A 26,307-nucleotide genomic window follows, 5' to 3' on the forward strand; every position below is an offset into this window, starting at 1 on the left:
ATTATTTGTTTTGTAATTTAGTTCTTATATATATATATATATATATACATATATATATATATTTGTGTATTTGCGTAAGATTTTGCAAATTTTGCATTTGACAAATTTCAGAAGTGAATTGAACAGTAGCCTTTTTTTGCAACATATTTGTTTTATAACTTGTTTATAAGCTTGCCATACAATTTATGCTTTATTAGTGATAGAACCAACAGTAAGCTAAGTAGGCTAAGTTTGAATTCATCATTAGACATTACATTCAAGCCAGGGATGATCATACCATTGTATTGACCGTTGTATTCCAAACAGTTATTCCAAATAGTACATCATTCGTGGTGTAATCGTTTTAAACCCAATTTGTGTGAGGAATTCATATATTACATAAATATACTGTAATTGATGGGAATTCGTCACAGTGATTTGAAAGTGATTGATGTCGTGAAACATCTTGTAGTTGTACTCCATATTTTGCCGACATGAAAATTGATTGAACTCATATATTATGATCATTCTGAATTCGTCATTTTTTATTCCAAATTTAGTCGATGTTAAGAAATGTTTAAAAACATTTCTTCCCGAAAAGTACAATATCCAAGCACTTATATTTCCTGAATTAAACGATTAGCTAGTGAGATTGGAAGAGTTTAGTTGTTGACGTTATCTTAGGGACGACCTTGTTATCTTCACTTGATCATTTTTAAGAGGAATGAAATGAGAGAACGAAATTCACACAAAATTTTGCATATATGAAAAGCAAAGGAAATTGTTGGAAATGTCAATTCTACCTTATTCATTTCTTAAACATGTTTTCCAGGCATCTCCGTTTGCTGTGAGATTGGCAATGTAGACCAGCTTGCTCATTGAAAATTATTGTAAAATTGCACTTCAAGACCCTCTTGCTAACTGTTTATATATCGTAAATCATTACTTCCATATCGTTCACTTCATTTTTTTTTAGCTAATTAATTTTTGGGTATCATTTTATCTTCCCGAAATAATCTCGCAAAATGTTTTTGCAAAAGGTATTCTCCAAACTTTATTGCATAAAATATTTTCCATACTTCTGTATTATATGTAATCTGTTATCAACTTGTGCGTTATTTCACAGCTTATTTGACTATAGCAATGATAGCATATAAAACTGTCGAGTGATCGGATCTGTGAAAAGTCAAGTACAGGAATGGGGAAATTGTATATGAGACGAGAAGAACTGATACCACATACAGTCACATTGTAACATCTTATATTTCCTTTTGCAATCCATTCTCTTCCGCTTAATAAATTATCGTCTGGGTGACATCATACTTCAAAAAAGAAAAAAAAAAGAAAAAAATTTCAAGAGTATGAATTTATCGGACCTCATATCAGAAATATATTTGTATTTCCATCACAGAGGGATATCAAAACACCATAGTAGTAGTAGTAGTAGTAAGTAATAGTATAGTAGTAGTAGTAATAGTAGTAGAACTAAGTAGATTATCCTAGGCAAATTATATTAGTAGTTATAATGATGCTAGTCCTGTTGCTTGTTAACTATACCTTGTGAACTTGTTCATTCTGCCGTAATGCTATGTTGACAAAGGTACTCTTTATCCAAATTCCAAATTTCTAAGTTTTTCTGTTCTGTTTTCTTCATCATAGTTAGTGTTCTTTTTTTCTTTTTTGATAATGTAAATATTGTAATAGAGTGGGAAGTTGCTGTGTGGAGCGCAAGTTGGTCTATTTTAAGTGTTTTTATCGTAAATGTTGCCTTGATCCATAGGATGTTAATAAGGTGCTAACATTTGCATTTGATTAGATTTTTAATTTAAAAAAAAATTGCATTTTAAGAAATGAAATTATTTAATTAAACTTATATCGTATGTAGTGTGTTTTTATATCTGTAACATCTGATGTGAGTAGATGTGAATACATCTTTGTCATAAGGTAATAACGATCGATATAATTTATTCTTATGCAAATAAAGGGTCATATTTTTGTCTCTGTTTTTGTTTTGTTTTTCTCTTGTGCATGTAGATTTGTTTCTTTTTTTTTAATTCATGAAATGTGTGGATGATTTGCTTTATTGCTTTTATTATAGGGTGAATTATTTTGAATACTTCATGCATAATTCCAGGGGATAGTTGATTAGGAATTTTGTTCTCCGAAAATTGAATCAGAAATGTCGAGAAATTTGCAAGTGCTGGCGATTGAGCCTTCTCATGAGCTTGTCTTTAAAGGTTTGTGTTCTAATTTACTGATTCCATTGGTTTAAAAATAGTTTTGATGCATTATATGATGTAGTATGGCACAGTGTAAATCACTGAATTCAAAGTTGCCACATTTTCGATTGAATGGTAGCTTTTATTAAGAGTTAGGTAACATTAAAGTGAAGTTTTATTCGTGTTTAGTGGCAGGTCTCTCAAATTAACTAGTGATGATTTCTTTTCAAGCTCTATAAGACTAAAGAAATGTCTATTGTGTAGGAAAATCTAAGGGCAAAAAAACAAGCATTCGAACGGAAATAATATGCTAAAAATTTCGCTTTTTCAGGTCCTTTCAATGATGTAGTAACTTGTCAGATGAGGTTGACGAACCCTACAGAGCGTCAGGTTTGCTTCAAGGTACGTCAAGCTTGTCTTTGTTTACAACTTAGATGCATGTATGAAATTATTCGTAAGTTTGGTAGAATTTTTGGATATACTGTTTTATTTCTTGCTCATATCCGTAATGGATATGAGCAAGAAGTGGTGCTGTATATATACTCATCTTTTTGTGTAAGGTACTTTAACTAGTGGCATATTTAATTGTTATTGCTATTGTTAACGTTGAAATACACCTTTATCTTTTTTGATGGCCGAGGACTAATCATGAAATACTGATAGAAGTAGAGCATTTTGTATTATTCCTTTTTGATGAAAGAGGCAACTACACTCATCTATGGCATATCTTTGCCAAAGTATGGCAGTGCATTGCTTCAAGAGTGCTGGAAAGTAACCCTTCGTTTCTTGAAACATTGAAGGGAGTTTTTCTTTTTGAGCCAAAGATTGATTTCGAAATTGATTTCGAATTGGATTTATTTATTTAGGTGAAGACCACAGCTCCAAAACAGTACTGTGTCCGTCCGAACTCGGGTGTTCTCAGTCCAGGAGAAACATGTAATGTAGCAGTTATGCTTCAACCGTTTGATGCATCCAGTAATGTAGAAGTGGAACATACAAAGCATAAATTCATGGTACAGAGCGTTTATGCACCACCAGGCGATCTCTCATTAGGTATACGCTTAAGTTTCATTTTTGTGAACAGAGTTTTTCATGTCTTCCGTTCGATAGACCGACTGGATGTAGCTCCCATTGAAGGCATTCGTTAGTTTGCAATTTCAAAGATACGCTTTGGAATATATTAGGTTTAGATGTATTTGAAAGCCTTCAATGGAATTAAATTTAAGATAACGAGAATTTTGTCCTCGAATCCTTGAAGTTCTTTACTTGCATTTCAGTTTTCTCTTGGAAGTTCTTTTTGTGAGGGGGAGGGGGGAGATGTAGCCATGTTTAGTGTAATGGTCCAAGAGTAGCTGGGAGTTAAGTGATTTCAGTTCGGTTCTGTTGACTGCGCGATGATTCAGATTTGGTGACTAGCGTCTGAGGTGGACTGACCAGCCTCGTCTGAATAAGACGGAACCCAAGGCATGGCTGTTCGCCGAAAGATCGAAGCTTTAGTCGCTGTATGAGCGCATGGTTTCTTGCAGACTTTAGGGATAGTCAGGTTTCTGGTGAGTTTCGTCCTGGGTCAGGTCTTTGGAATGTCTACACTTTGGGGAGAATAGCGCAGTGCATAATTTGATGTACATGATTCACAAACAGATAGTATTTGGAAAAATACAGATAGTATTTGGAAAAATGCACAGCCTTCCGAACTTATGGATTCAAAGTTGCGAGTAGTCTTCGAGCATCCTCCTGCTTCGGAGTACGGAGGCGATAAAACACCTCCTCGAGTGTCCTCTGAATCAAAACCAGCAACTGGTGGATATGCTGCGGTACTGTTTATTGCTTTAGATTTTACGAAAAAGTAAAACTTAATTTGCTTTTTACATTGTCTCTTAAGCATTTCTTTCTTTTTTTTTGTTCCTAAATATACTGTGTTTTACTATTTATTCAATTAATAAGTCCAAATGTACTGAAATACTTCAGAATCTGGATGTCGAAGTGCGTCGTGTAATTGAAGAGAAGAATAGAGTAGAAGCTGCGAAGGCTAGTTTGGAAAGGGACAATAATAACCTTAAGGTTAGCGCGATAAATTGCAAGGTTTTGCTTTCCTTTGTTTGGCTTTCTGTGCACATTTTCTTGTGATTAGAAGCAAGCAGGTCTTAAACTTTTAAAAGTTATGCTTGAACTTCGTAATCCAACTCATTTAGTAAGTTTATGGAAATATTTTTGTGTTTCCATCTCAGTTGCAAGTCTTATTGTACATCCTTTAATTTCAGGCTCGACTTGCTGCACTTGAGGCAATTCCTCAAGTCACGGGTAACCAGACATCAGAAGGTGGAATCACAATTCTTCAGGTGAATTGTTATGTTATTTAAAATGTACGCAATTGCTATTCAAATTTTCCGACTATTTCCTGATGTCGTGAAAACTTCTATACTTTCCACGCGTGAGGCTAACAAACTAATGCAGCGGACCAGAGGAATGTAATGGTTTCCGATTGCCATTGAATTTCTCTAGCTAATCCATCATAAAACAATATGTGCCATAGCTAGATAGACGCATCCTTGAATTACTAAGATAGTCTAAGTGATTTCTGCATTGATCATGTTTCACTACAAAGAATTTCCCCTAATTCATATCATGTGTTCTTGGTACGCTGTTGTCTTAAGAATCAGAATTAATCTTGCACGTTATATCTTCTGCTTGCAGTTTACATTAAGATTGACACTATATGTGCATTAAAATTATTATTTTCAGATGGTGTTGATTGCATTTGCTGCCCTTATGTTTGGACTCATTTTTGGCAAGCTGTTCTGAGATGAGATGGGATGTACTTATTGCTTTTGCCAAGACGATAACTGACACAATTATCATTCATCCCAGTAGAGAAACTCAGAAAGTTAGCGTGATGTAAATCCATTTCATCCACGAATGATTATATCTTTTTCTCCTTTTCGTTACTTAGTTATAATTTAACTTTTTTATCTTTCCTCGTCTATTGGATCATGGTATAGTTGGACGTAGTAAATTTTGATGAACCCTACATTTATTATTTTTCTGTTGTTTTCCTTTTTTCTGCTTAAAAATAACGATGCCTGGTGAAATGTTATTTCTGGGTGTCGGATTTTCCTTTTCTTTCTGTTCAAAAATAACGATGCGTGGTATGAAATGTGGGATGGGAAAGTCGAGGAAGAAAGGAGTATGGGTGGAGCAAATTTGCTTCCGTGATTGTTCAGTCCTCAGTGGACTGGAGTTCATTGCTGTTATGTTACGGAGACTTTGATATATATTCCGAATGCGACTAATTTATCTCCTTGTGAGGAAAAGCTTCTAGAATGTGGAATAACCTAAGTAATTCAATTGCAGTCATTAGTATTTAAAGTACCAGTAATTGTGAAGGCGATCCTTCATTTAGGAAGTGGTAGTGGAACTTTTCTTTTTTTTCAGAGAAACGTAAGCAGCAGAAGTAATACATTGTAACTGTTTAATCATACTGTCGTTTAAGAATCGAAATCAAATGCCCACATGTTTTATTTAAATGAGAACTTCGCTTGTTATTCGTTCATTTTTGTTGGAGAGATGTTGAATAAAACTATCGAGATCATTTCGCGAAAAACCGTACCAATCATTTGCTTCTCAGCTCCAACTATATTTCAATCAAATGAACAGCGGAAGTTGTTATCATGAATTTCGGGTTTTTCTTTTCGAAACTTTCACTGATAATTAGTCGTTTAATACACCTGAATATTGAAGTGTTTTATTTTTTTTTTCGATAAGGTTTTAGTGTTTCTTTTTAGGAAGATTGGTGACTTTCATGATAATGCACAAAAATGATGAGGTTCGTTCGTTGTCACATGTATTTATGTACTTAACAGATTTCGTTTGTCCTTTTTAAGTGATTCAAGTCTTCAAAATGGAATATCTCATCTTTTTTTTTTCAGTGTTAATATTTCTTTAGCCATTCAATAATCAATCTTGTGTGCTTTTTTTTCGGTGAAATAAAGTTAATTTTGCGCTTTTGGTTTTTTTGATTTATGGTCTTACATTACAACTGTGATTTTTTTTTTCCATTCGCTGAGATACTTCAGATAAAATTGGGTTGAGTTCAGTTAACCTTATGAGACAGTACCGAGCAAGAATTATGTATAACGGTGATTCTCAAAATTATAATTCAGGCTTAAGCATGCTTTCACCAGATTTCCCATTAATAATCACGACTATTTTTTAAGCATTACTGGGGAAGCTTGTATAGAAATGTTTTTTAGATAAAAAAAAAAAGCTTTTTAGATGAAATTTGCGAATTAACAGAATATTTTGTTTTACTCAGACATACGTATATACATATTACTGTGTTTTAGGATTTCGTATCAGGTCTGCAAGTTCTTGAAATGTAAGATATGCTATACTATTCCAAATGCTCAAAGCTATAACTTAACAAGTAATTATCAAGAAGCAATTGGTAAGTCTGACATTTTTACTTATTTTTAATGGCTTATGGTTTAATTTTCTTCAAAGATTTAATCAAGATGAGACAGATGTTAACAACTATTTTAATCTTCAAATTCTACTCATTCAAATGTTCTTTTTTCGTAGTAAATACATGAACAATAAATGAAGGTAATTAAGCAAGAGATCATTTCTTATGATTATCTGACTTGGTATTGTTTTTAGACTAATGGATTTCCATGAATCAATCGTACGGCATGCACTGAGGCACAATTACGTTAAGGTTGCTCGATTGTTGGTCTCATCGCTTACCAATGAAATGCATCTTGAATTTGCATTTTTTATCATGAAATATATCATTAGCCATCGGAAATATACCAATTATTCAATTGTTCGAGAATTAGCGAGACAGTTGACAACGTATAAACTTCCATCAACAAGTCAAGAATGTAATGCACATAGAATTGAACGAGCGGTTGCTTACATTGTTGGTAAATTACGCAATCTTCATGTTCTGTTTTATATTTAGATGGAAAATTTATGGTTACTTTAAAGAATAAATTAAACTTAAGCAAATACAATTTTTGGATACTGGCAGTAGTGTTTAGGATAACTATAAAATTTAAATATATAAATTTGTTTTTTGGTTATCATTCATGCATGTTTCCAGAAAATATTTTCTTAGGCATTGAAGGATTTCGTTTAAAGCAGAAAGTTCTTCGAAATTTTATTTTAAATATTGTAGGTCCTGATGAATGATCTCATCGCCACAAAGGGTAATCCACGAAAAAGGGCGAGCTTTATTTCTACAATTAATGAATTTCTACCTAGTACTGGAAAATTCAAGGTCAGCTTTGAACTTTTTATTTGACAGTACGCATTAAAAATGCTGCAAGACTTCAACATTTCTAAATATAATCCCTAACCTTAGTTCCCTTTCTTTATGAAGGCCTCTAAAATGAACTTAAAGTCCCGGCATTGCTGGAGACAATATGTAAAATTCATCTCCCATATAAGCGGAAGTTCCAAAATTTTGAAAACGATCACGTCATCTATCCTTCGGGGTATTTGAAGTTGAAAATCTCTTTAAGATTATCAGTATAAGACGAGAATTTCCCTCAGGTTGCTGTAGTTGATTTTGTCACAATTTAGTTTTGTTTTCAGGAGCTCGATGCTGAAATTAAGAAAAGTCGTATAGGTCTTCTTGCAGTCACGATGAAAGAACAGCGAATCAGTCGGCTACAACGTGAATTTGATAAGCGAGCTGAAGAGATATCCGTACAAATTGATGAACACTTGGATATTTTACGAACAGACTTACTACCACCACTGGATGTATTTGCATTGGAAAGGTGGGCACAGAGTGGTATACCCGAGCAGGTTGCTCTGGCGGATATCATTGCATCAAATGGTCTTTGCGAGGAGAGCCTACTGCAGTATTTCAAACTTATTCAGGATACACCAGATCTTAGTGTTGATTTCTTCCACGCATGTTCGAATGATTTATTTATGGAGCAACAAGAAATTCTGAAGTATGTAATTATTGACTGATTATATTGATTTTAATGATATTGCCATTGCGAAGAAAAAATTAATCAAACAATCGGTTATAACTATATAACTAGCCCATATATTTTTTGTAGATTACTGCAGGTAGAATTTGTCAGCGAGCACTTATTTATGTGGGCCAAGATTATGACTTTAATCCAATTAATTAAAACTTCAGTGAGAATGTGACCTAGAAGTTTGAGGAAGACTCAAGGAATTAGCATGAAGTTGGAATTGCGGCATTATTAATGCAATATAATCGCAATCAGATATAACTTTTAATACACATGTTACGCTATAATAAATCAAAAAGACAAGAACCAAATACCCGCCGGCATGGCCACAAAGGATTTTCAAAGATAAAATCGGGAAACAAATTAGTTGTGAATAAACAGAACAAGCAATTCAAGAAAAAACTGCAAGACAAAACAAATAAAGAATGTTTCGGATGAAAGACTTTAATAACATCTAAATTCAAAATTTTGCAAAAAATATTTTGTAAATAATTCTAGTCGATTAATGGAAATGAGTCACTAGAGAAAAGCAATAAACTGTCAACCTCTTTTAACAGTCAAGTCAGAAGGTGGCGGTACAATCAGTTTCCAGAAGATGCAGTTGGTAAATAGCAGGGTTAAACATACAACACATAGAGAAACTGATTCAAAAATGAATTTCGGGGCAAAGATTTTCCAGACCATCAAATGCCGTCGATGTATAATTGCCATTACACATACTGAGACCACCTGAAATTCGATTGGATTCTGTTTTTTTTTTTTTTGGAATATATTTTAAGATAGAAATGTATTTAAGGTAGTCTAACATAACGCTGTGAGTTAAACTACTGAAAAATGAGTGGCATTAAACAACGGAATGGTTTTATCAAGTGAATTTTCACACTTTATCCAATTTCGAAAAACGAAATGGAAAATTTGATCCTTTCTTTATCGCTGATAACTTCCAATCTCCTGGAAGACTTATAGAGAGCTCCAATTTTTGTAACCTCACTCGCGGTTCCACTCGTCACACATTATTGCGAGTTGAATAGTGAAGTAAAGCTATCGGTACTTCAAGATGATTTTTCCACAAAAATGGATCTGTAGTGCTTACATGTCACATAGTGAGCACAGTAAGACCGCAAAAAACAAAATTAAAAAAGAAGACTGAAGTCCAAGATTTCACTACAAATCGTGATTTGGACTTTCGGTCTTCAGTCTTTTGGACTTCATACAAACTACAACTTGTAGTTGTAGTTTATATGAAGTTTGTACCTCTGATGTTTTTTAAAATTCTGACTGGAATTAACTGAAACTTACCTTCAATGAATGAAATAAGATCAATTTATAAGTCCAATGTGAGAGTCCAGATTGCCGATAATTTTGCTTTACAACAAGCATCGGTACTGCAACGCTTGTAATGATTTGCGATGCAAAAATATGCGCAACAATAAGCGTGCCCGGTACTATTTGAATGGCAAAATTACCGGGAACACCCACGAAGGCAGCTTGCCAAGGAATTGATGAGAATGTCGGTTGATGTGATAAAGAAAAGAATCCATGCGATGATAAAAAAACAATAAATACTATTTGGTAATATTCTGAAAAACAAAAACTATAAATTTGGAAATTTCAGACATAAAATGAAGAAAATAACGCAAGAATTCCCAAATGATCACTTCTTATGAGAGGCAACCTGGTTTCTCACATTAGACTTATAAATTGATCTTATTTCATTAAATGAATGTCTGTTTCAGTTAATTCCAGTCAGATTTTTTAAAAACATCGGAGGTACAACTTATAGTGATCGTTTGGGAATACTTGAGTTTGTTTTTTTTTTTTTTTTATCATCTTATCACATTAGAAAATTAAGTCCGGATACGACAAAAATATTTTAACATTTTCAATAAATTAAGTCAATCAAAATCTAAAAATTAAAGAGAAATAGGAAGTCTTTCAAGTATAGAAAAATAATCCAAAAAGTAAGGGAAAAAAATCTAGATTTACGAACATTTAAGATTAAAGATACGGAAAAATAGCATACCATCATCCACAATAAGTGGAATGAGAAAGATTACTGTAATTAACGAAAGAAAACTGAATGCTAGACCATCACCCAGGATCAGAAACAAGACAGATGATATACACACTACGTATGATATTGTGCAACTATTTTGATTCCAAAATTTTCCTATACAAGCTGCACGGAAACAAACAATTAATAAATTGATGAACGACAAACCATAAACAATCTGGAAATAACAATTTACATATTTGCTAATCTGAATACCGTAGAAGAAAAAAGAACTCGAATAAAGATGATGAAGTTTCTACAAGCAATTTAAAAGATTTTTTCTATAAACGATATAAAAATTCTACAGTTTCATTGGTCTATAGTACTAAATGACATATCACGTAGTCGCGATACTGCCAAAATGCTACAATTAAGAACTAACCTGAGCAGTACCAAGTGAAAATCGAACAAAATGGCTAACAGTGTCTTCGGGTAACCAAAGAGATAACCATGAAGTAATACAAGCAACAGCTGTTGGAAAAATTAATGTTGAAGTCCAAATTTCACTTGGATAATTTCGCAAAAGCTTCGTCACCAAGTATGTAGCAAGAATCTGTACTGAGATACCGAACATAAAACGCATTATTTTTATGGGGCCTAAAAAACAGCTAATATGATTACTTGAGTTAGAAATTTGATTACTGATTGCGATTAAAAATCATGATAGCTGCAATAATCTTTAACTATCAAACTCGTGCTCACTCCATTTAAATGAAAAATCCATGGAAATTTACTGATAGAAAATGATTTATGCTAAAAGCACTTACTATGCGGAATATGCGAAAATGACTGTGAAAATATTGTAGCTTCGCATGCATCTCTCTGCTCTTCTCGACATTTTTCAAAAAAAATGCCCAGCCGTAAAAGTAAAATGATGATAATAAAGATAAGAGAACGTTGCCAATTAAAACGATCTCCTAATACGGTTAAAAATGATCTCGAATGATGACGATTACTATGTTTTCTGCAAATAACATGTTATTATGAAAAAAAAAAAGAAAAAAAACCGTTGCAATCTAAGGAAAGTTAGCATCTAGAGATAAATAATGATACTATCAAGATACTCATATTTTTTCTACTCTCCTTCACCAGATTTAAATTAACTATTATATTAACAATAAATGTATTCTTTGTTATTTTTTTTGGTTTAGAAACTTGTATTGATCACATTTAAATTTAACTTTGTAGCGGCTAAGTAGATCTTTCAGAAATCATATACCTATTTGAAAATGATTGCCAAAATGCAATAGTAACCACGGTTTGCGTCAGGAAACGTATTACGGATGATTCAAAAACAATGTAGCTATTGGAAAGGAAAGATGATGCATGTACAATAGTCATACAGAATATAGCAATTTCCCAAATTGTTGATGTGAAAGAAAATAATGTTCTGGCTGCTCGAACAAGTTGAATAATCAGTGAGAAGGATAATAAAAAATCCAAAATTGCAATATAATGCTCATCATCTCCAATCAAAAAAATAGATATTTGAATGAAAAATAGACCGGACCGAAAAATCAATGAGGCAAATGAAATGCTGAAAAAAGAAAGAGCAAACTGAAACGCATTTATAAGACTTATGAAGCTGTTCCTATAGTTAACAGTATGTCAAGATATACGTTAAACAAAGAACAAAACTATTCGATCATTTAGTGATGGGTTTCTGGAAAAAGCACGACTGTATTCTGCAAATATTGGTAGCTGGATTTCATGAAATAAATTCATAATGTCAACTGCTTCCGTTTGAGGATAATTCTTAGAAATTTATTCTATAACGGAGCTTACTTTCCCGTATAAAGCGAATCGTAAACTGATAATACGGCATCAAGCAATGACATGAAACCGATTCGCATGAAACTATTGTTAAACTCAGTCCATGAAGCACGTAAAAGTTCTTGCAAACGCCGCATATAATCAATGGAGTTTTCTACATTTCCATTATTTTCGAAACTTCGTATCAATGAATCTAGCTCCGGTAATTGAGTTTCTGCCACAATAGTTCGTCCATAACGCATCATTTGCTCTGCATTACTGCTTATAGCTAGAGCCCGATGTTCCGGTACTATAGTGCAATCAATTAGGGTTCCAATATTTGAATATGGAATGGGCGAGTCGAGTAACAGACTAATTGTTGGCACAATGTCAACCTGAAAAAAGAAAAGAAAAACATTCCACGTAACCCGGAAAAATTCGTCGTTTCGATGATCATTCTAAAGTGCAGGCAGAATAAATGACTGCTAAACATGTGATAAATGAAAGCTGGTCCATCAAAAACTTTTCAGGTTTTTCGATATCTGAATCTCTTAAAAGTTGGAAGAGTTAGATATCTCACAAAACCATGACTTTATAAAAATCATTCTGCGACTGAGAGACGTTATTTTGCAACTGCTATTCGATTGAAATCAAGGCATAAAATTTCAGCTTCCAAGTCGTTTTCTTTTTTGTTTTGTTTTGCAGAGCAGAAATGAATCGAACTAATACTATGGTAATTGCGATTAAATTTCACCTGTGAAACTGACTTCGGCGGTTCTGCAAAAATTAACTTCTTTTTGGCAAACATAAATAAAGCAGCATCGATTTCTAGTGGTTCATCGCCACCATGATCGCCATTTTCAGTCATTCCATGATCGCCCATTACCAACAATAAAGTATCATTATCCAGAGAATCAACCACTTTTGCCAAAACTTCATTCATTTGCTTCAGTTTTTTGAACATTTCAGGATGATTTGGACCATATTTATGTCCACAATGATCAACGCCAAGAAAATGCGCTATCAGTACGGTCCAATCCGATTTTACAAGCTCACCGAAAAGATTATCTGGAATATGGATCCATCTAACAATACAATAAGGAAGAGCGGGTATGAGGGAACTTCATGTACTGAAAAAATTTGCTCATCTGATGAAATATTTGAAGTACTTGAAATCATTTAAGAAAAAAAAACTTAAAGACCATCTATAAAACCTTAAAAAATCATCTGTAACATCTTTAAAATTACTCAAAATCATCTGATCAACGGTGTGAAGATCATTTATATCGAAGGATGGCAAATGATATTTACGTCTGAACTGTTCTGGATAGAGTGAAACCCTGAAAAAAAAAAGCATATATTGTTATCGCATCATTATGCATCCAACAATGGGACTCCGAAATAGCTGTGCGATCAAAACGACAAAACAGTTCTTGAATTTCTAATTTCTAATTCAACTCTCTTTACAATCAAATTACACTCTCCTAACCTGGCAACATATTACAGCAAATTTTGTGACTAAGAAAAAATGGTTCATTTTCAAATTCATCGGTTACATTAAACAAATTACCATGTATCATCTCCTAGCATAACGATACTTCGATTCGTTGCGACAATTTCATCAACCCAGTTATCTTCCAGTATTGCAGTACTTGCGAAATTTGAACCAACATCAATAAAAGTGGGAAGTGAGCCAGTGGTTAATGATTTCAAACGCTGCATCGTAGTAGTTGGAGCATCAGCACGGAAGTGCATCAAAACTGCTGATTCTAAAATTTGATTTCAAGAAATCTATAATTCGTAAAGAATGAATTCTAACGGACATTGTTTTTCGAAGTTTATTTATTTTGTACCAGATTCATTTAATTACATTAATTATAATATTTTATGGCGGTCACCAGCCTGAGTTCCTTATATGGTACAATAGCAAAACCTTTCTAATTTTCACCAGCTTAAATCATCAATTTCTAGTTTTTGCTGAAAATTAAGACCTAGTGCATTTCGAACCATATCATTTCTCATCAGATGATAATTACCAACATCTAGTAGTCCTCCACTATTAATCTTTACTTGAAACTGCCCTGTTTCTGAAAATTTTCTACGTTCAATATTTCCAGCATATTTGCATGTTGTAAATGTGTTGTAGATTGATGAGCGATGTTGACTTACCGTTATGATCATTGAGTAAACGAGTAATGGTCGAGAAGTGACCGGAATATGCTTTGTTGTTACTGTCAAGCTGTCGTTGAAATGGTGCAACAAAATCATATCGTAAAGCATCAATTAGAATAATAACAGCTCGTTGGTACTGAGCTGGAAACCAACAGGCATCACGTGAAGCAACATCCGAACATGAACTGCGTGATGTGAGCTCAACTCGTTTAAGTAAGAAACCATGTTGGAATAGTAGTAATGATATGAAGAACGAAATACCAATAAATGCAATATTGATCAAATGAGCCTGGAAATTTTCATTTGATAAATTTATATAATATGATAATTTGTGACTACAATCTTGACGAAAAAGAGACATCAAATGAAACTTTTCATTTTATATGAGGACAATTCATATTGTTTTGTCCTCTTCATCAATGAATATCCTATCCTTCTTTCGATACCGTTCAATTTATATCATGGAAATAATTTATATCATGAAAAAAAAGTACAAATGGAAATATTATATAATACGATGAAGCATAGTAGCTGTCTTTTATTTTATTTATTTAATTACAATTTATAGCAAATCCCACTTACAATTCTGCCATTCATTTGTTCGAGATTGACCATGGTAATTCCGGAACCGGTACCAATGGAAGTGCACGAAAATGTCGCAATTCCCTTGGAATATCTTCAGGATCTATAAATGGGAAATAATTTTAACAGGAAAGCAACTTGAATTGATAAAAACATAGAATTTATATCCTAATAATAAACAATTTACGAATTCAATCATCTCTTAGTGAGAAACTTTCGGATTGACCATTTGACCAAAGTTATGACCATCTCTAATAAGATAACATTTAAACATTTGCTACGTTTTCACTTAATTACATATGCATAATTAAACATTCAAATTTAGTAACATCAAATTCCAACCGTCTGAGTAATCTAATGACATGAACCGGACAAAATCACTGGTTGACGGTAACGTCTCGATATCCAGATCTTTTTTTACGTTTTTATGTTCCACCTTCTCGATGATTGTGTTTGCTTTTTCCGGAATAACTTCGCTTGTTTTTTCCTTTTGCTCAATAATTCTCACTTCCGGAATTTTTGCTTTCTCTCGATTCTTCACTACTGCTGTATCATTATTTCTCACTTCCAAACTTCGCACTCTTCCTTTCTCTTTTATTTCTGTTTCTTGAATATTTACTTTTTCTTTTCCTCTCAATAAATTCTTGCTTTTTAAAATACGCTCTTCAGATTTTCCTCTCTCTTTTCTTTCTGCTAATTTCGAATTTTCTTTGTATTTTTTGCTTCCATAATCACATCTATGTACATTCCTCTTGTTTCTTTTTTGATCCTTTTGAGTAAGCCTATTTCTGATGCGATTTCCACATCGTCTCAATTCACCTTCCAACTCTTTTCGACGTTCCTCCTTACGTTGCTCATATAATGATTCTAGCAATGCTTTTTTTACATCACTTCTATCAAATCCTTCCTGAAACTAAGAATTTAACTCGAACCCAAAAATTCATTCGTTGAAATAAAAATATCTTCATCGGAAGATAAATCGCCATTAAAGATAACATTCACTGTTTTCTATTAAGATTAATCGATAATCTTTGAACAATGACTACTTGTTTGGTTTTGTGCAACTGGAAACTTCTTCAAGTTTCCTTAAATTACCTTATCTAATCTGTAGCACCACCTTTTGGAAGAAACCTTTTTTTTTTTTTTACTCTTTTTTTAAATAGTCACCTCTTCTTTAACCTCTAGACGTGGCCTTAAAAGTCGCTGTTCATTGGTTTGCTTTGCAAGATTTCTTCTCATTCAATAAGCGCAACCATTCGCGCAAGACACAAAACTAGAAGCATGAAATTAATTATTTATGATTTTGAATTCCTCAAAAATAGGCACGATTTATAAGGGTTAAATATTAACAGAATTTCGAAATTATATTTTTAATTGATCCGAGAAAAAAAAAATCTCACATAAACTACGGCCAAAAAACAAAAAACAAAGATCAGTCCAATATGAATCAATTAATGTATTAATCTTTTTTTGAATGTATTAATCTATATGTATTAATCTTTCAAAATTTGAACTAGCATATTAAAAATCAATTTTTTTGACGTCAAAATCCAATAATTTGAATTCCTATGATTCATATGAAATCCCTGTTATTCATTCCTGCATTCCTATCATCCACATGAAGTCCCTATCATTCTTATCACTCATTCCTGAATCTCTCTGATTCATATCATTCATTTCTGAATTTCCATTATTCACATCATTCATTCCTGAATCCCTATAATTCATATCACTTATTCCTGAACTCCTTATGGTTCGCATTCAACACTCCATATTCCTTACAATTCCTACATCTTACATGAAATTATTATCATCTAAAATGTATAACAGCATCTCAGCTGTTTGCAGTACCATATATACATAAATATATAATGCAGAAGATTGAAACATGAAGACAATTTTTTTTTCCTTGACAAATAAACAAACAAGCAAATAAAAAAATTAAAAGACCTTGCAGTTTATATTAGCCATTCACTAATACGTAAAGATGAAGCATTTTAGTAAAGTCAAAAAAAAGCAAACATTGAAGAGAAGAAAAAACTAATATATGTAGCAGAGAAAGTATATCGTTTGGAAAGCACACAAGATGTGGTTTTTTTCCTTTTTTGAATTTCAAACAATAAATGCAGATTGACCGGGCAAGAAAAAAAAATAGATAATACGACAATTTAGCATCATATCACAATAAGTTATTTGAGAAATAAAACACTAAATAAAGGATGATAATATTGGATTATTCCTCATAATTGTTCATAAAAATCAATCAGTCCTAGTTTTACAAACTGGACTGATAGGACCGAATCGACAAACATGTTCGACTTTATTACTGGAACAATCCCAACCTAGTTTTGTACTTAGTATCTTTGGCAATAGTTGAAAAATGCATTCATCCTTAATCATCAATTTTTCGGTCTAAAACTTTTCTTTAAAAAAAAAGAAAACTCGAGGAAAATTTCCTTCCTAGTTTGGTAAATTCGTTTTTTCTTGTCCGACCTAAACTTTTCTTTAAGAGAGTATTTGGAAGTGTTCCGGAACCAAGTCTTGCTTGTAAGCAAATGGCACCTTGTCCCGAATCGTCTCTTTGACCTTGTATGATTCCTACCTAAAACACAAAACACCACACAACGAATCAATAATATGTATCAATCGGAAGAAGTGGTGAATTTTCTAAAAGAAAAAAAAAGATAATACCTAACACGCGCTCCACATTACTCAGAAACAACAAGACTGAAAGCACTGAGATTCAAATATTCTAGAACTTTGGAAAAAAAAACAAATTTCATAACATATCCGAAATGTCTCTCAAAGCAATAAACTAATGAAAGGATCAAGCAAAAACCTGGGACTATATAAAACTGAAGATAATTAGAGATTTGGCAAATTTTTAATAAAATGAACTTTCATTCTTTTGTAAATATAGAATCCAAATTTTGCTATCAATCCGTATTCAGATGTTCCATTAGTAGCAATTCAAAAAATTATATAAAGTTATTGAAAATGTCAAGAGAGCATGAAAATTTCAGCATCGAAGATTTCATCGAAGAAAATTTCAGCTTCCCTTTCTATATAGTAGAAGAATAGCATATTATCTGGTCTTAAACATAAAAGAGTCTCTATCAATGCCGTATACGCAAACTGAAACGTAAATGAAAAATAAACTTTAAGATACATTCATTTCATCTTGTTTTCCTTTCATCTTACATGGAATGCCACTCAAAATTTCTACTGTTTCATCTTCATTTTCTATTTTATCCATCGTAACTTTGTAACTTGCCTTCCTCATCTGATCCCCTATAATATCTGCTGACTCAGATTTCTCGGAAACAGAATCGGAACTAATACATGAATTCACTACCGTTTGAGAGACATCATCCATAGCTTCAGTGGAAATTTTTGACGACTTCTCGCTTACAGATCCGTTGCTATCCGAAATTTTCGATTTATTCGATGACACACCATTGAAAGAACATGATGACTTGCTTCCTTTTTTACTGGAATGTTTCCTCGACGACTGGCTGGAAGATCTCGAATCAGTTTCGGCATATTTTGGTGTCCCACTTAATCTTCTAGATAATTTTCTTACACACGAACCCCTGGAAACATCCATTGTTTCTTCGGGATTACCACTTTCTAATATTTCTTTCTTGTTAACGGCTCCAAATTTTTCACTCCCACTCGATGAATTTTCTTCCACTGTTTCGGATTTTGTTTTCGTTTCCTTTGAAGAACTTGCAGCTTCAAGAACCCCACACGATGTGCCACTTCTAATCAGTGAAGATGATGAGCTTGATTTTTCGCGAGCTATTCGAAGCCTGCAAAACAACTACGAGATAATAAAAGTAGATAACATCCAGTAAGAAATAGTTTTCAAGTGTAGTTTTGGTTATTTCAACTTAATGTTCGAAGATCTGTTGAGATCTTATCATGACGCAGTCGCACGCTGGATATTGTCACCAAGTTTTCAATCGAGGCGAATGATTATAAAAAGTTCATTCAATTATTTCAATTCATTTGCCGATTCGGTGAAATTAATCGAAACACTACCAAAAGCCTCCTGTCAAACAAACTATTGATTTTTAAAAAAATTTTGAGAGAAAAATTTTTTTCTAAATTTTAAAAATGACAAACTTACCTAAGCTTGAACAGCCTCTTTTTATCTGATTTCGATGCCGGACGAATGAGACGATGTAATTTGAATGGAGCATCTTTTGGCAGTTTCGGTGGATTCAGAGGGTCTGTGTTGTAAACATTAAGCAATGCATGTGCCATGTACACTTTTTGGCTAGTTTGTACTGATCGTCCGCTTCGATTCTTCTGAATACAAGTTGTGGAACGCGTCGCCACTCCTTCACTATCTTCCTCATCAATACTATCATCAAACAAGTTACGACGTGATGTGGAGCGACCATAAAATACCTTCAAATAATTTATTTCAAGAAACCTTCCCTTTTTTTCATTTCTTTTTTACTGAATGGAAAATCGTCCTGCAGAATTCATAAACTTCCCAGCTTTCCTTTAATTCCTACTTTCAAGAAAAGAATATAGAATGACTTAGAATTTTGTAATAAAAAGTGTACGACTTGGAAAATGATTTAGATATCAACGCAAAAAGTTTCCGCAAGTATTTGAAACCATGAAGTAAACTTCTTCTATATTTAGCAGCAAAAATAATTTTTCCAACATAAAATCTCGTAATAAGAACGAAATTCTCGAAAGCGAAGGTAAAAATAACTTAAAAGAATAACATTTATTACTTCATTTTTATCACTTTTACGTGCTGAATGACGGACAGCTTCGATGCGTTTGCGATATCGCTCAATGATACTTTTGTCTAGTGATATATCTTTGCTCACAGCCTGAAAATAAAAACCCGTTGAAAACGAAATGAAATCTTATAAAGTTTTCAACAATGATTAAAATCTAGTTATTTTCAATTGAGTATTTCAAATCTGGTGAAACCAATAAATATGTGTTGTCAAAACTTGCGTTTCTATTATTTTTTCCTATTTCACCGACCGATCTTTTCCCATGCAAATACGAAGCCTCTTTACATTAAAAGTATTATCTAGAAAAAGTAAAAGATGCTGAGATACCAGTGAAAAATCACCGATTAAAGCTCCCGAAGCAAGGAATACTGAAGTGCTACCTCATGAAAACATTACAAATATAACTGTGTAGAAGAAGAATTGAAAAATGGTTCCATTTGAAATTTTCCTATCATTTCTTCTCCGGATTACTAACTAAACTGACTAAAATTCCCCTCTTCTTCATAGATTAGTAAGAAAAAATACTCTTTCTCACTAATCTATGAAGAATACTCTGAGGTCGTAATCCTTTTTTTAAGTTTTTACCTTTCTCTTATTTCCTTTCAGGTTCGCTGTGAGCTTGAATAAGATAGCAGTAGATTAAATAATCTATAATATGTTCTAATCTTTAATACAAGAATATCCGAAGAATAATTTAAAATTGGAATTCGAATGCGTTATATTTATAAAATGGTACTTACTGCAGGTGATGTAGTAGCAGCAGAAGCATTAGTTTCCTCATTTAATCGATCCATCATAGCAAAACGTTCGTTTAAATTAACACGTGCGGAACGTGTTCGTGGAACATTAACAACACTGGAGGCGGATGGTGATGATGGTAGCGAATTGCGTGATTTTCTGGGTGGTACTCTTCCACGTGTCATTGGAAGACTTTTTCTTTTTCGCGACTGCTGTTGCGATTGGGTCTTCAAACTTTGTTCTAACAATACCGCTAGCTTTTCGTTTTTACGTGTCGGAACTGAAATTTACTATTTAAATTTCGAGATGTTACAATGTTCGATCTGGGCAATTTATTTTGGACGATAAGATGAAGTCCCAGTACATGAATTAAAATAACCAAAAGATAATCACCTCCTCCGCGAGACTAACACAGGTAAAACTAGAAAGAACGGGTACTATCCATTTAGAGAAGATATATATATTCATGGTTCAGGATGTCTGGATACGAGGAAGGCATCTATTCTTGACATTTTCCCTAACTATTTCGTTGTGGTAACACTTCAATTCAGCAGGATTTTAAAGATTCAATAATGACCTTGCTTAGGTAATGACAACGATGAAATGAAAAGAGCATGAAGACTTCAATACATACATGGTACCACTGAAACTTGTGAAAAAGATACTAAATGAGTATAATCAGCATTCTTACGACAGAAAAAAAATTAAACTAAATAAATTTAATAATTCTTTCGCAAAAACAATGACTTACTTCGATTAAGTTTACTGAGTGGCGTTTGCATGACGTTTTCATCATCTTTAGAAACCTTTTCATCCAATTTCTTCTTCATTTTTGACTTCGGTGTTGACGGTACAACTATCTCTCCAAGGTCATCACCTTCACTAATTGTGCCGGAAGATGAACCACCACTCTCGCCTGCTTTTTCTTCCTCTATCTCTTTACTTTCGTCTTAAAATACTTAAAATCGTTCATCTGTTTAGGAGAATTAATTTGTATAAAGATGAAATTGGATTCGAAAAAAAATATTGGGAATAAAATTTTGAAAACATCAGGAAAAAGCCATCACTTCGACAAATCTCTACTGAGCTTACAAATACAAGGAGACAATCTGTACAAGTGAATGATGCAATTTAAGCTTAACAAAATGCAACGTATCTATTGTAAAGAGATAGTCCAAGAATGAAGTAGAAAATATTGTTCTAAAACAAAAATACAGATTTTAAGCTCAGATTTTTAAGATATCATTTGAAATACATCATTAATGACTGTAGAAATTATTCACTCATTAGTTAACACTTGCTGAAAGCAACCATAATATCAGTAAACACATAAGCGAATGACTTCGATGTGAAGTCATTTTCAACAGTTAAAACAAATAAACAACATAGAATCTAGCTTTAATATCGCTAATTTTGACATTTCGCACATGTTTTGAAATATTAGATAAAGTGAAAAGATACATATAACCGTTGATAAAGGTAACGATTATCAGACCAAGTAAACGATGAATGTTTCAAAATAATCAAAGATAATGAAATGAGTTTAGCCAAGAATAATTGGCACTTATCCCTAACAATATCATGTTTTGATCACTGAAACCCTATTTTACATAGCGAGCAGTGTGGAAAGAGGAAGACTTTGTGGTAGAGAAGAGAAAGAGAAGAAAATAGGTAGATTCTGGTGAACACACATTCTAAGAATAGACAGATCCTGATGAATGATCGCCACTGGAGTTGACTATTACTTTGACAGCTCAAAAATAGACCTACAGGGAAACAAAATCTCAATAATCCAATTCTTGCGAAAAAATTCCATTCTAATGCAATATTACAAACTTTTACCAGATGAAATGGGAACAAAAAATTCAAAAATTCAGAAATAAAAGAATGTGATAAAAGAGATCAGAAATAACGAAGGGAAATTGATCTTCCACTTCTCCTTTAATGAACAACTATAAGATAGAATACTATTAGTACCATTTACAATTATATCATATATCGATTATAATGATGACGTCAACAATGTTAAGATTGGAGATAATGAAAAAAATTGTTGCAATATCAACCAACAATTATTGTCTAATAAATTAAACTATATCAGAAAAATTTTAAGAGATGACTGCAAGTTACGCATCAATGCGTTGTAACTTTTTGTAGCATCCATTTCGCTAATATATATAGGAAATATGTCAATAATTTTTAGTCAATGGTACAAGGAGTGTAATGACATCAGAAGATACGAAAAAATCAATAAATTACCTAAAAAGAAATGTAAAGAGATAACCAGAAATTACGTATGAATTTGCTGTGATCTTTTGTGAATTGATTCATTACATTTCACTATTTTCAACAATATTGTTGTAAAAATAAAATATTTACACAGCAATCGTCAAAGTTGAAAATACTTCACGCATTTATCTATGTGATGGAAGATTTATATATTACTGTTGCAATTAATTTTTGAGGCTTGTATTAAAGATGATTATATCATGCTGCGATGATTACTACACCTATAATTTTTATCAATAAAAAAAAGAAGGATTAGTTGACAACTTTCAGAATCATAGTATAACAGGATTATTCTACAAAGAAAAGGTTATCCTATAGAAATAAGTTATCCTACAAAGAAATAATCGCACACGGATACGCTGTAATATGATGAATATAATTGTAAATTAACGACACAAATGGCACACGTCAGGTATAGATGTATTATGGTTGACAGTTAAAAGTTCGAAATATATTTGATGTCGTATTCGTTTTAATCAATTCTGTTATTTTGCAAAAATAACAAATATAGACATCACATTATCCAATGGAAGTTATTAATGTTTTCTCTTCGATGCCAAAAACACTGATCATTAATGGGGCAGGATAGAGAAAGATTGGGAGAGAAGAATGAGGTGCTTACAATGCAATTATGCAATGATTTAAAGATGTAAATATGACGAGAATTCTTTCCTGTATAAATATTCAAGATGAAAGAAGATGACCTATGTAAGTTAGGACGTGTTTTCTTTTACAAACCTACCCCACTTCCAGCTAGAGAGCTGTAAGAGATTATCATTGGTTCATAGTGTCAAAGATAAACTTGACGCAAAGAATATAGTGTGGTGCAAATTTGTCCGTATATAGTAAAACTATCTACTCCAGGAATTTCCTATTTAAATACTAGAATTCCCCCAGATTTTTTGAAATCCCTCATCAATAGTTGTCTTCGATAGGATGTGTTAAGTTTGAACGTCATCAAAATATATCATTTACAAACACAAACATTTAACCATTATTCAAATTGTGAGAAGTAAATTACTGATATCATCCCACATAATATGAAGAGAAGTACTGCAAATTTCATCAAAAATGAGAGTAATTTGCATATGACTCGTCTAAGAATTACTTAATTGAAGCTGTTCGAATTTGCGGTTACAATGAACCGATCAATAAGGCTATATTCGACAATTAGGTGAATCTGAAAATATAGCAAAGTTAATCACTTACCCGTCTACATAATGCTCATGCTTTTCATGGTTTTCTTCACAGGAATGATAAGCAAATACTTTACAATAGCCATTCTGGATAACCTTACAAGTGATCTGTGATCCAAATAAGTGTAGGAATGCTACCACTTAAAACAGCACTCTAAAGCGATCCAAACAAGAAAACCAAAGAACCGACTTCCGAAGTAAAAAATCCAATCTTGCGTCCATTAGTGACTGTATCGGCTTCCCGGGTTATCCATTCGGTATTTCCAAAAACGCCTTTTCAAACCAATAAATACATATGTGAAAATCAAACATGAAAACTTTTACTCTTCCGTTTTCAGCAAGCGTAAAAGTTTTTCTACAGCATGTTGTGGGGGTTAACTAGTGAAAGGATAAAATTTTTTTCTCTGCCAAACGAGATGAACATAAGGCTTTAATAGGATTTGAAAGTTTTCTCACATGGCATAACTGTTTTAACAGAAAGTAGGTCCGACCGAAGCCGATAACTATTAATATACAAAGCAGTGACAAAGACGTGTTGACAAGGTTGTCACTGAATAAAATAAACAACAACAACAACTACTGCTACTATTATTACTGCCACAGCAGCAACAACAATACAACAATAACGCTAACTGAATGTAAGGTCATTTTGACGTTGAAGAATTAGTCTTGTGGAAAATGAAACAACTCCAAAATGAATAAAACCGCTAATAAATTACAATAATCTTAGTGATATTTTCAACCACTTAACATATAAATAAACACCAGCGAGGCAGCAATAACAATAACAAGAATAATGTAAGGTCATTTCGACGTTGAAGAATTAGTCCTATGGAAAATGAAACAACTCCAAAATGAATAAAACTGCTAATAAATTATAATAATCTTAGCGATACTTTTAATCACTTGACATGTCTAAATAAACATCGGCGGAGCATTGTTAACTATTTAACAGATGGCCTTTTTAAAAAGCACGACAAAGAATATGTTTAGCATGTGAGGTACTTTTCGATAGATTAATAATACATTTGTTTTTGAATCTAAAGCTTGAAAACAGCATATATTTCAATCTGGCAGCTATGCAAAGTAGACGAATGGACATAAATTTAATGTAACAAAGTGCAAAAAATCAAGCAAAAAGACAGTGAATGAACGTCAACATGTAAAACTGAAAGCAATGATATTCCTGCCACTTACCTGAGCTGCACTTTGACCTGAATTATTTCTTCAACGTTAAATATCAAAAAATAAAGAAAGAATTAATGATGTGAACGCGAACCAGCCCTTTTGCCTTTTTCGCGAGCAGCGATTCGTTTTGAGATCCGTTCTGCTTGTTTCGCACGTGCACGAAGTCCCATTTTCTGCTTTCCAGATCCGGATTCAGGTGATGAATCATCACTTTTACATTTTTTATGTTTCCTTCCTTTTTCGGCTTTCTTTGTAGCAGCTTTCCTCTCTAATGCGAGCATTGCTGCACTTCCTGGACCCATTTTTCGACTACTTCTCCTCCCCACTTCACGAGCTTCAAGTATTCTACCTGCACCTGTATCAGCTGTTCGATCTTCCAGATCAAGTGGCATCTTTATACACAATTCTTCGTAAATATAAACCATTGCTTTGGGCATTATATGAGCAAATCTGAAAAGCAACTGTCTATATCTTTATGTTCCTAAACAGTGTGAAAAAGAAATACTGTTTCTTTCTAAAATTTAATTATTAATCAGCTCAACTGATAAGCATGTAATGCGAGACTTACTGCGCTTCCAAATGCTAACATGTAACGTGGTATATACGTACGACCAGTGGCACTAATGCTGGCTGTAAGCCAAGCGAAAGAGTGCTACTTCGACGGAAAGGTCAAGCCACTAGCATCAGCATTAGCAGAAGTTAAGTTGGCATCTGCTCAGTTTCTTCGTATATTTTCTTTTTTCGGCGAAAATGAAGAAAAAACCTACTGGTCACAAACAATTTCATCAAGAAAACTTTTCATATGGACTGAGTCAGCAACAAATACCAGAAAACCCAACTTGTTTACAACCTGAAATTAAAAGTGAACACTGGACGTATGCGGTTCCCAAGTCAATACATTTCTCAAACAAATCTTTTGAATGAAACAAAACCAACACAAAAACGCTTTCTCGTAATGTCCCTTCTTTTTTTTTTCAGCAATAAGGACAAACCTCAGTTTCCTCGATCAGTTCTGGATGTTTTTTAATCAAATGAAGTTCGAGAAGCACCATTAATTCATACTCACGAAGACGCTCGAAGATATCTACTGCTCTTTCTTCACGATCATATTTCGTCGTTAAACCATCACAAGTAAGTATAATATGTTTTTCAATAAACTCGTTAACCAAATCCTACAAAATTACTGAGAGTTCTATACCGTTAAAGCTAAGTTTTCATAATAGCCGTTTGATACAGATCAAAAAAAAATTAGAGATCAATGCTGTTTCACTTGCAACATATACATATAAATATGTAAATAAATAAATGTATATATATATATATATATATATGTATATATATATATATATATATATATATATATATATATATATATATATA

The 26,307-nt window shown here is 32.9% G+C and overlaps 6 protein-coding genes across 7 annotated transcripts in view; 2 read left to right on the plus strand and 4 right to left on the minus strand.

The window, feature by feature from the left end:
• The first annotated feature begins 2,105 nt into the window (after window positions 1-2,105).
• Window positions 2,106-5,783, plus strand: LOAG_03901 (MSP domain-containing protein VAP). Its single transcript, XM_003139438.2, has 7 exons — window positions 2,106-2,216; window positions 2,530-2,600; window positions 3,065-3,251; window positions 3,861-4,012; window positions 4,167-4,259; window positions 4,460-4,537; window positions 4,941-5,783. The coding sequence occupies exons 1-7, from the start codon at window positions 2,159-2,161 to the stop codon at window positions 4,998-5,000; spliced, it is 699 nt and encodes a 232-aa protein (XP_003139486.1). The 5' UTR covers window positions 2,106-2,158; the 3' UTR covers window positions 5,001-5,783.
• A 751-nt stretch (window positions 5,784-6,534) lies between these two features.
• On the plus strand, window positions 6,535-9,105 carry LOAG_03902. 2 transcript variants are annotated; one of them, XM_020446446.1, is made up of 5 exons: window positions 6,535-6,642; window positions 6,855-7,116; window positions 7,375-7,476; window positions 7,794-8,161; window positions 8,988-9,105. In XM_020446446.1, the coding sequence occupies exons 2-5, from the start codon at window positions 6,859-6,861 to the stop codon at window positions 8,989-8,991; spliced, it is 732 nt and encodes a 243-aa protein (XP_020305795.1). In that variant the 5' UTR covers window positions 6,535-6,642; window positions 6,855-6,858; the 3' UTR covers window positions 8,992-9,105. The 2 variants fall into 2 exon arrangements, with proteins under 2 accessions (XP_020305795.1, XP_020303214.1); XM_020446445.1 differs by lacking the exon at window positions 8,988-9,105 and having other exon boundaries at window positions 7,794-8,257.
• Window positions 9,106-9,433: 328 nt separating this feature from the next.
• On the minus strand, window positions 9,434-14,529 carry LOAG_03903 (hypothetical protein; the record flags this gene model as incomplete). The annotated part of the gene is made up of 10 exons (XM_020446447.1): window positions 9,434-9,771; window positions 10,215-10,422; window positions 10,627-10,841; window positions 11,012-11,208; window positions 11,464-11,781; window positions 12,030-12,391; window positions 12,751-13,064; window positions 13,245-13,336; window positions 13,567-13,765; window positions 14,166-14,529. 10 exons carry the CDS (start codon window positions 14,527-14,529, stop codon window positions 9,476-9,478), a joined length of 2,565 nt encoding a protein of 854 aa, XP_020303215.1. The 3' UTR covers window positions 9,434-9,475.
• Window positions 14,530-14,761: 232 nt separating this feature from the next.
• On the minus strand, window positions 14,762-15,989 carry LOAG_03904 (hypothetical protein; the record flags this gene model as incomplete). The annotated part of the gene is made up of 3 exons (XM_003139441.1): window positions 14,762-14,853; window positions 15,093-15,657; window positions 15,918-15,989. The coding sequence occupies 3 exons, from the start codon at window positions 15,987-15,989 to the stop codon at window positions 14,762-14,764; spliced, it is 729 nt and encodes a 242-aa protein (XP_003139489.1).
• Window positions 15,990-17,829: 1,840 nt separating this feature from the next.
• On the minus strand, window positions 17,830-21,612 carry LOAG_03905 (hypothetical protein; the record flags this gene model as incomplete). The annotated part of the gene is made up of 6 exons (XM_003139442.2): window positions 17,830-18,562; window positions 18,883-19,166; window positions 19,505-19,606; window positions 20,257-20,534; window positions 21,006-21,203; window positions 21,597-21,612. The coding sequence occupies 6 exons, from the start codon at window positions 21,610-21,612 to the stop codon at window positions 17,911-17,913; spliced, it is 1,530 nt and encodes a 509-aa protein (XP_003139490.1). The 3' UTR covers window positions 17,830-17,910.
• Window positions 21,613-24,927: 3,315 nt separating this feature from the next.
• Window positions 24,928-26,307, minus strand: part of LOAG_17852 (hypothetical protein) — a gene marked incomplete at its 5' end in the record, with an annotated part of 3,213 nt that continues 1,833 nt past the window's right edge. Inside the window, 3 exons of the mRNA XM_020450516.1 lie at window positions 24,928-25,377; window positions 25,695-25,777; window positions 25,920-26,099. Of these exons, the coding sequence (XP_020305796.1) occupies window positions 24,999-25,377; window positions 25,695-25,777; window positions 25,920-26,099 (642 nt within the window). The 3' untranslated portion in view covers window positions 24,928-24,998. The remainder of the gene's footprint in view (window positions 25,378-25,694; window positions 25,778-25,919; window positions 26,100-26,307) is intronic.

This window comes from Loa loa, assembly GCF_000183805.2.
Source record: "Loa loa unplaced genomic scaffold supercont3.139, whole genome shotgun sequence".
Lineage (NCBI taxonomy): Eukaryota > Metazoa > Nematoda > Chromadorea > Rhabditida > Onchocercidae > Loa > Loa loa.

What these genes read in the sequence shown, in the direction of transcription:
- LOAG_03901 (XM_003139438.2), top strand. Translation starts at nt 2,159, where the DNA reads ATGTCGAGAAATTTGCAAGTGCTGGCGATTGAGCCTTCTCATGAGCTT. An exon ending in AGCGTCAGGTTTGCTTCAAG is followed by an intron (nt 2,601 to 3,064) that starts GTACGTCAAGCT and finishes TTATTTATTTAG; the next exon opens with GTGAAGACCACAGCTCCAAA. An exon ending in GTGGAATCACAATTCTTCAG is followed by an intron (nt 4,538 to 4,940) that starts GTGAATTGTTAT and finishes TATTATTTTCAG; the next exon opens with ATGGTGTTGATTGCATTTGC.
- LOAG_03902 (XM_020446445.1), top strand. Translation starts at nt 6,859, where the DNA reads ATGGATTTCCATGAATCAATCGTACGGCATGCACTGAGGCACAATTAC. An exon ending in AACGAGCGGTTGCTTACATT is followed by an intron (nt 7,117 to 7,374) that starts GTTGGTAAATTA and finishes TAAATATTGTAG; the next exon opens with GTCCTGATGAATGATCTCAT. An exon ending in CTAGTACTGGAAAATTCAAG is followed by an intron (nt 7,477 to 7,793) that starts GTCAGCTTTGAA and finishes TTTTGTTTTCAG; the next exon opens with GAGCTCGATGCTGAAATTAA.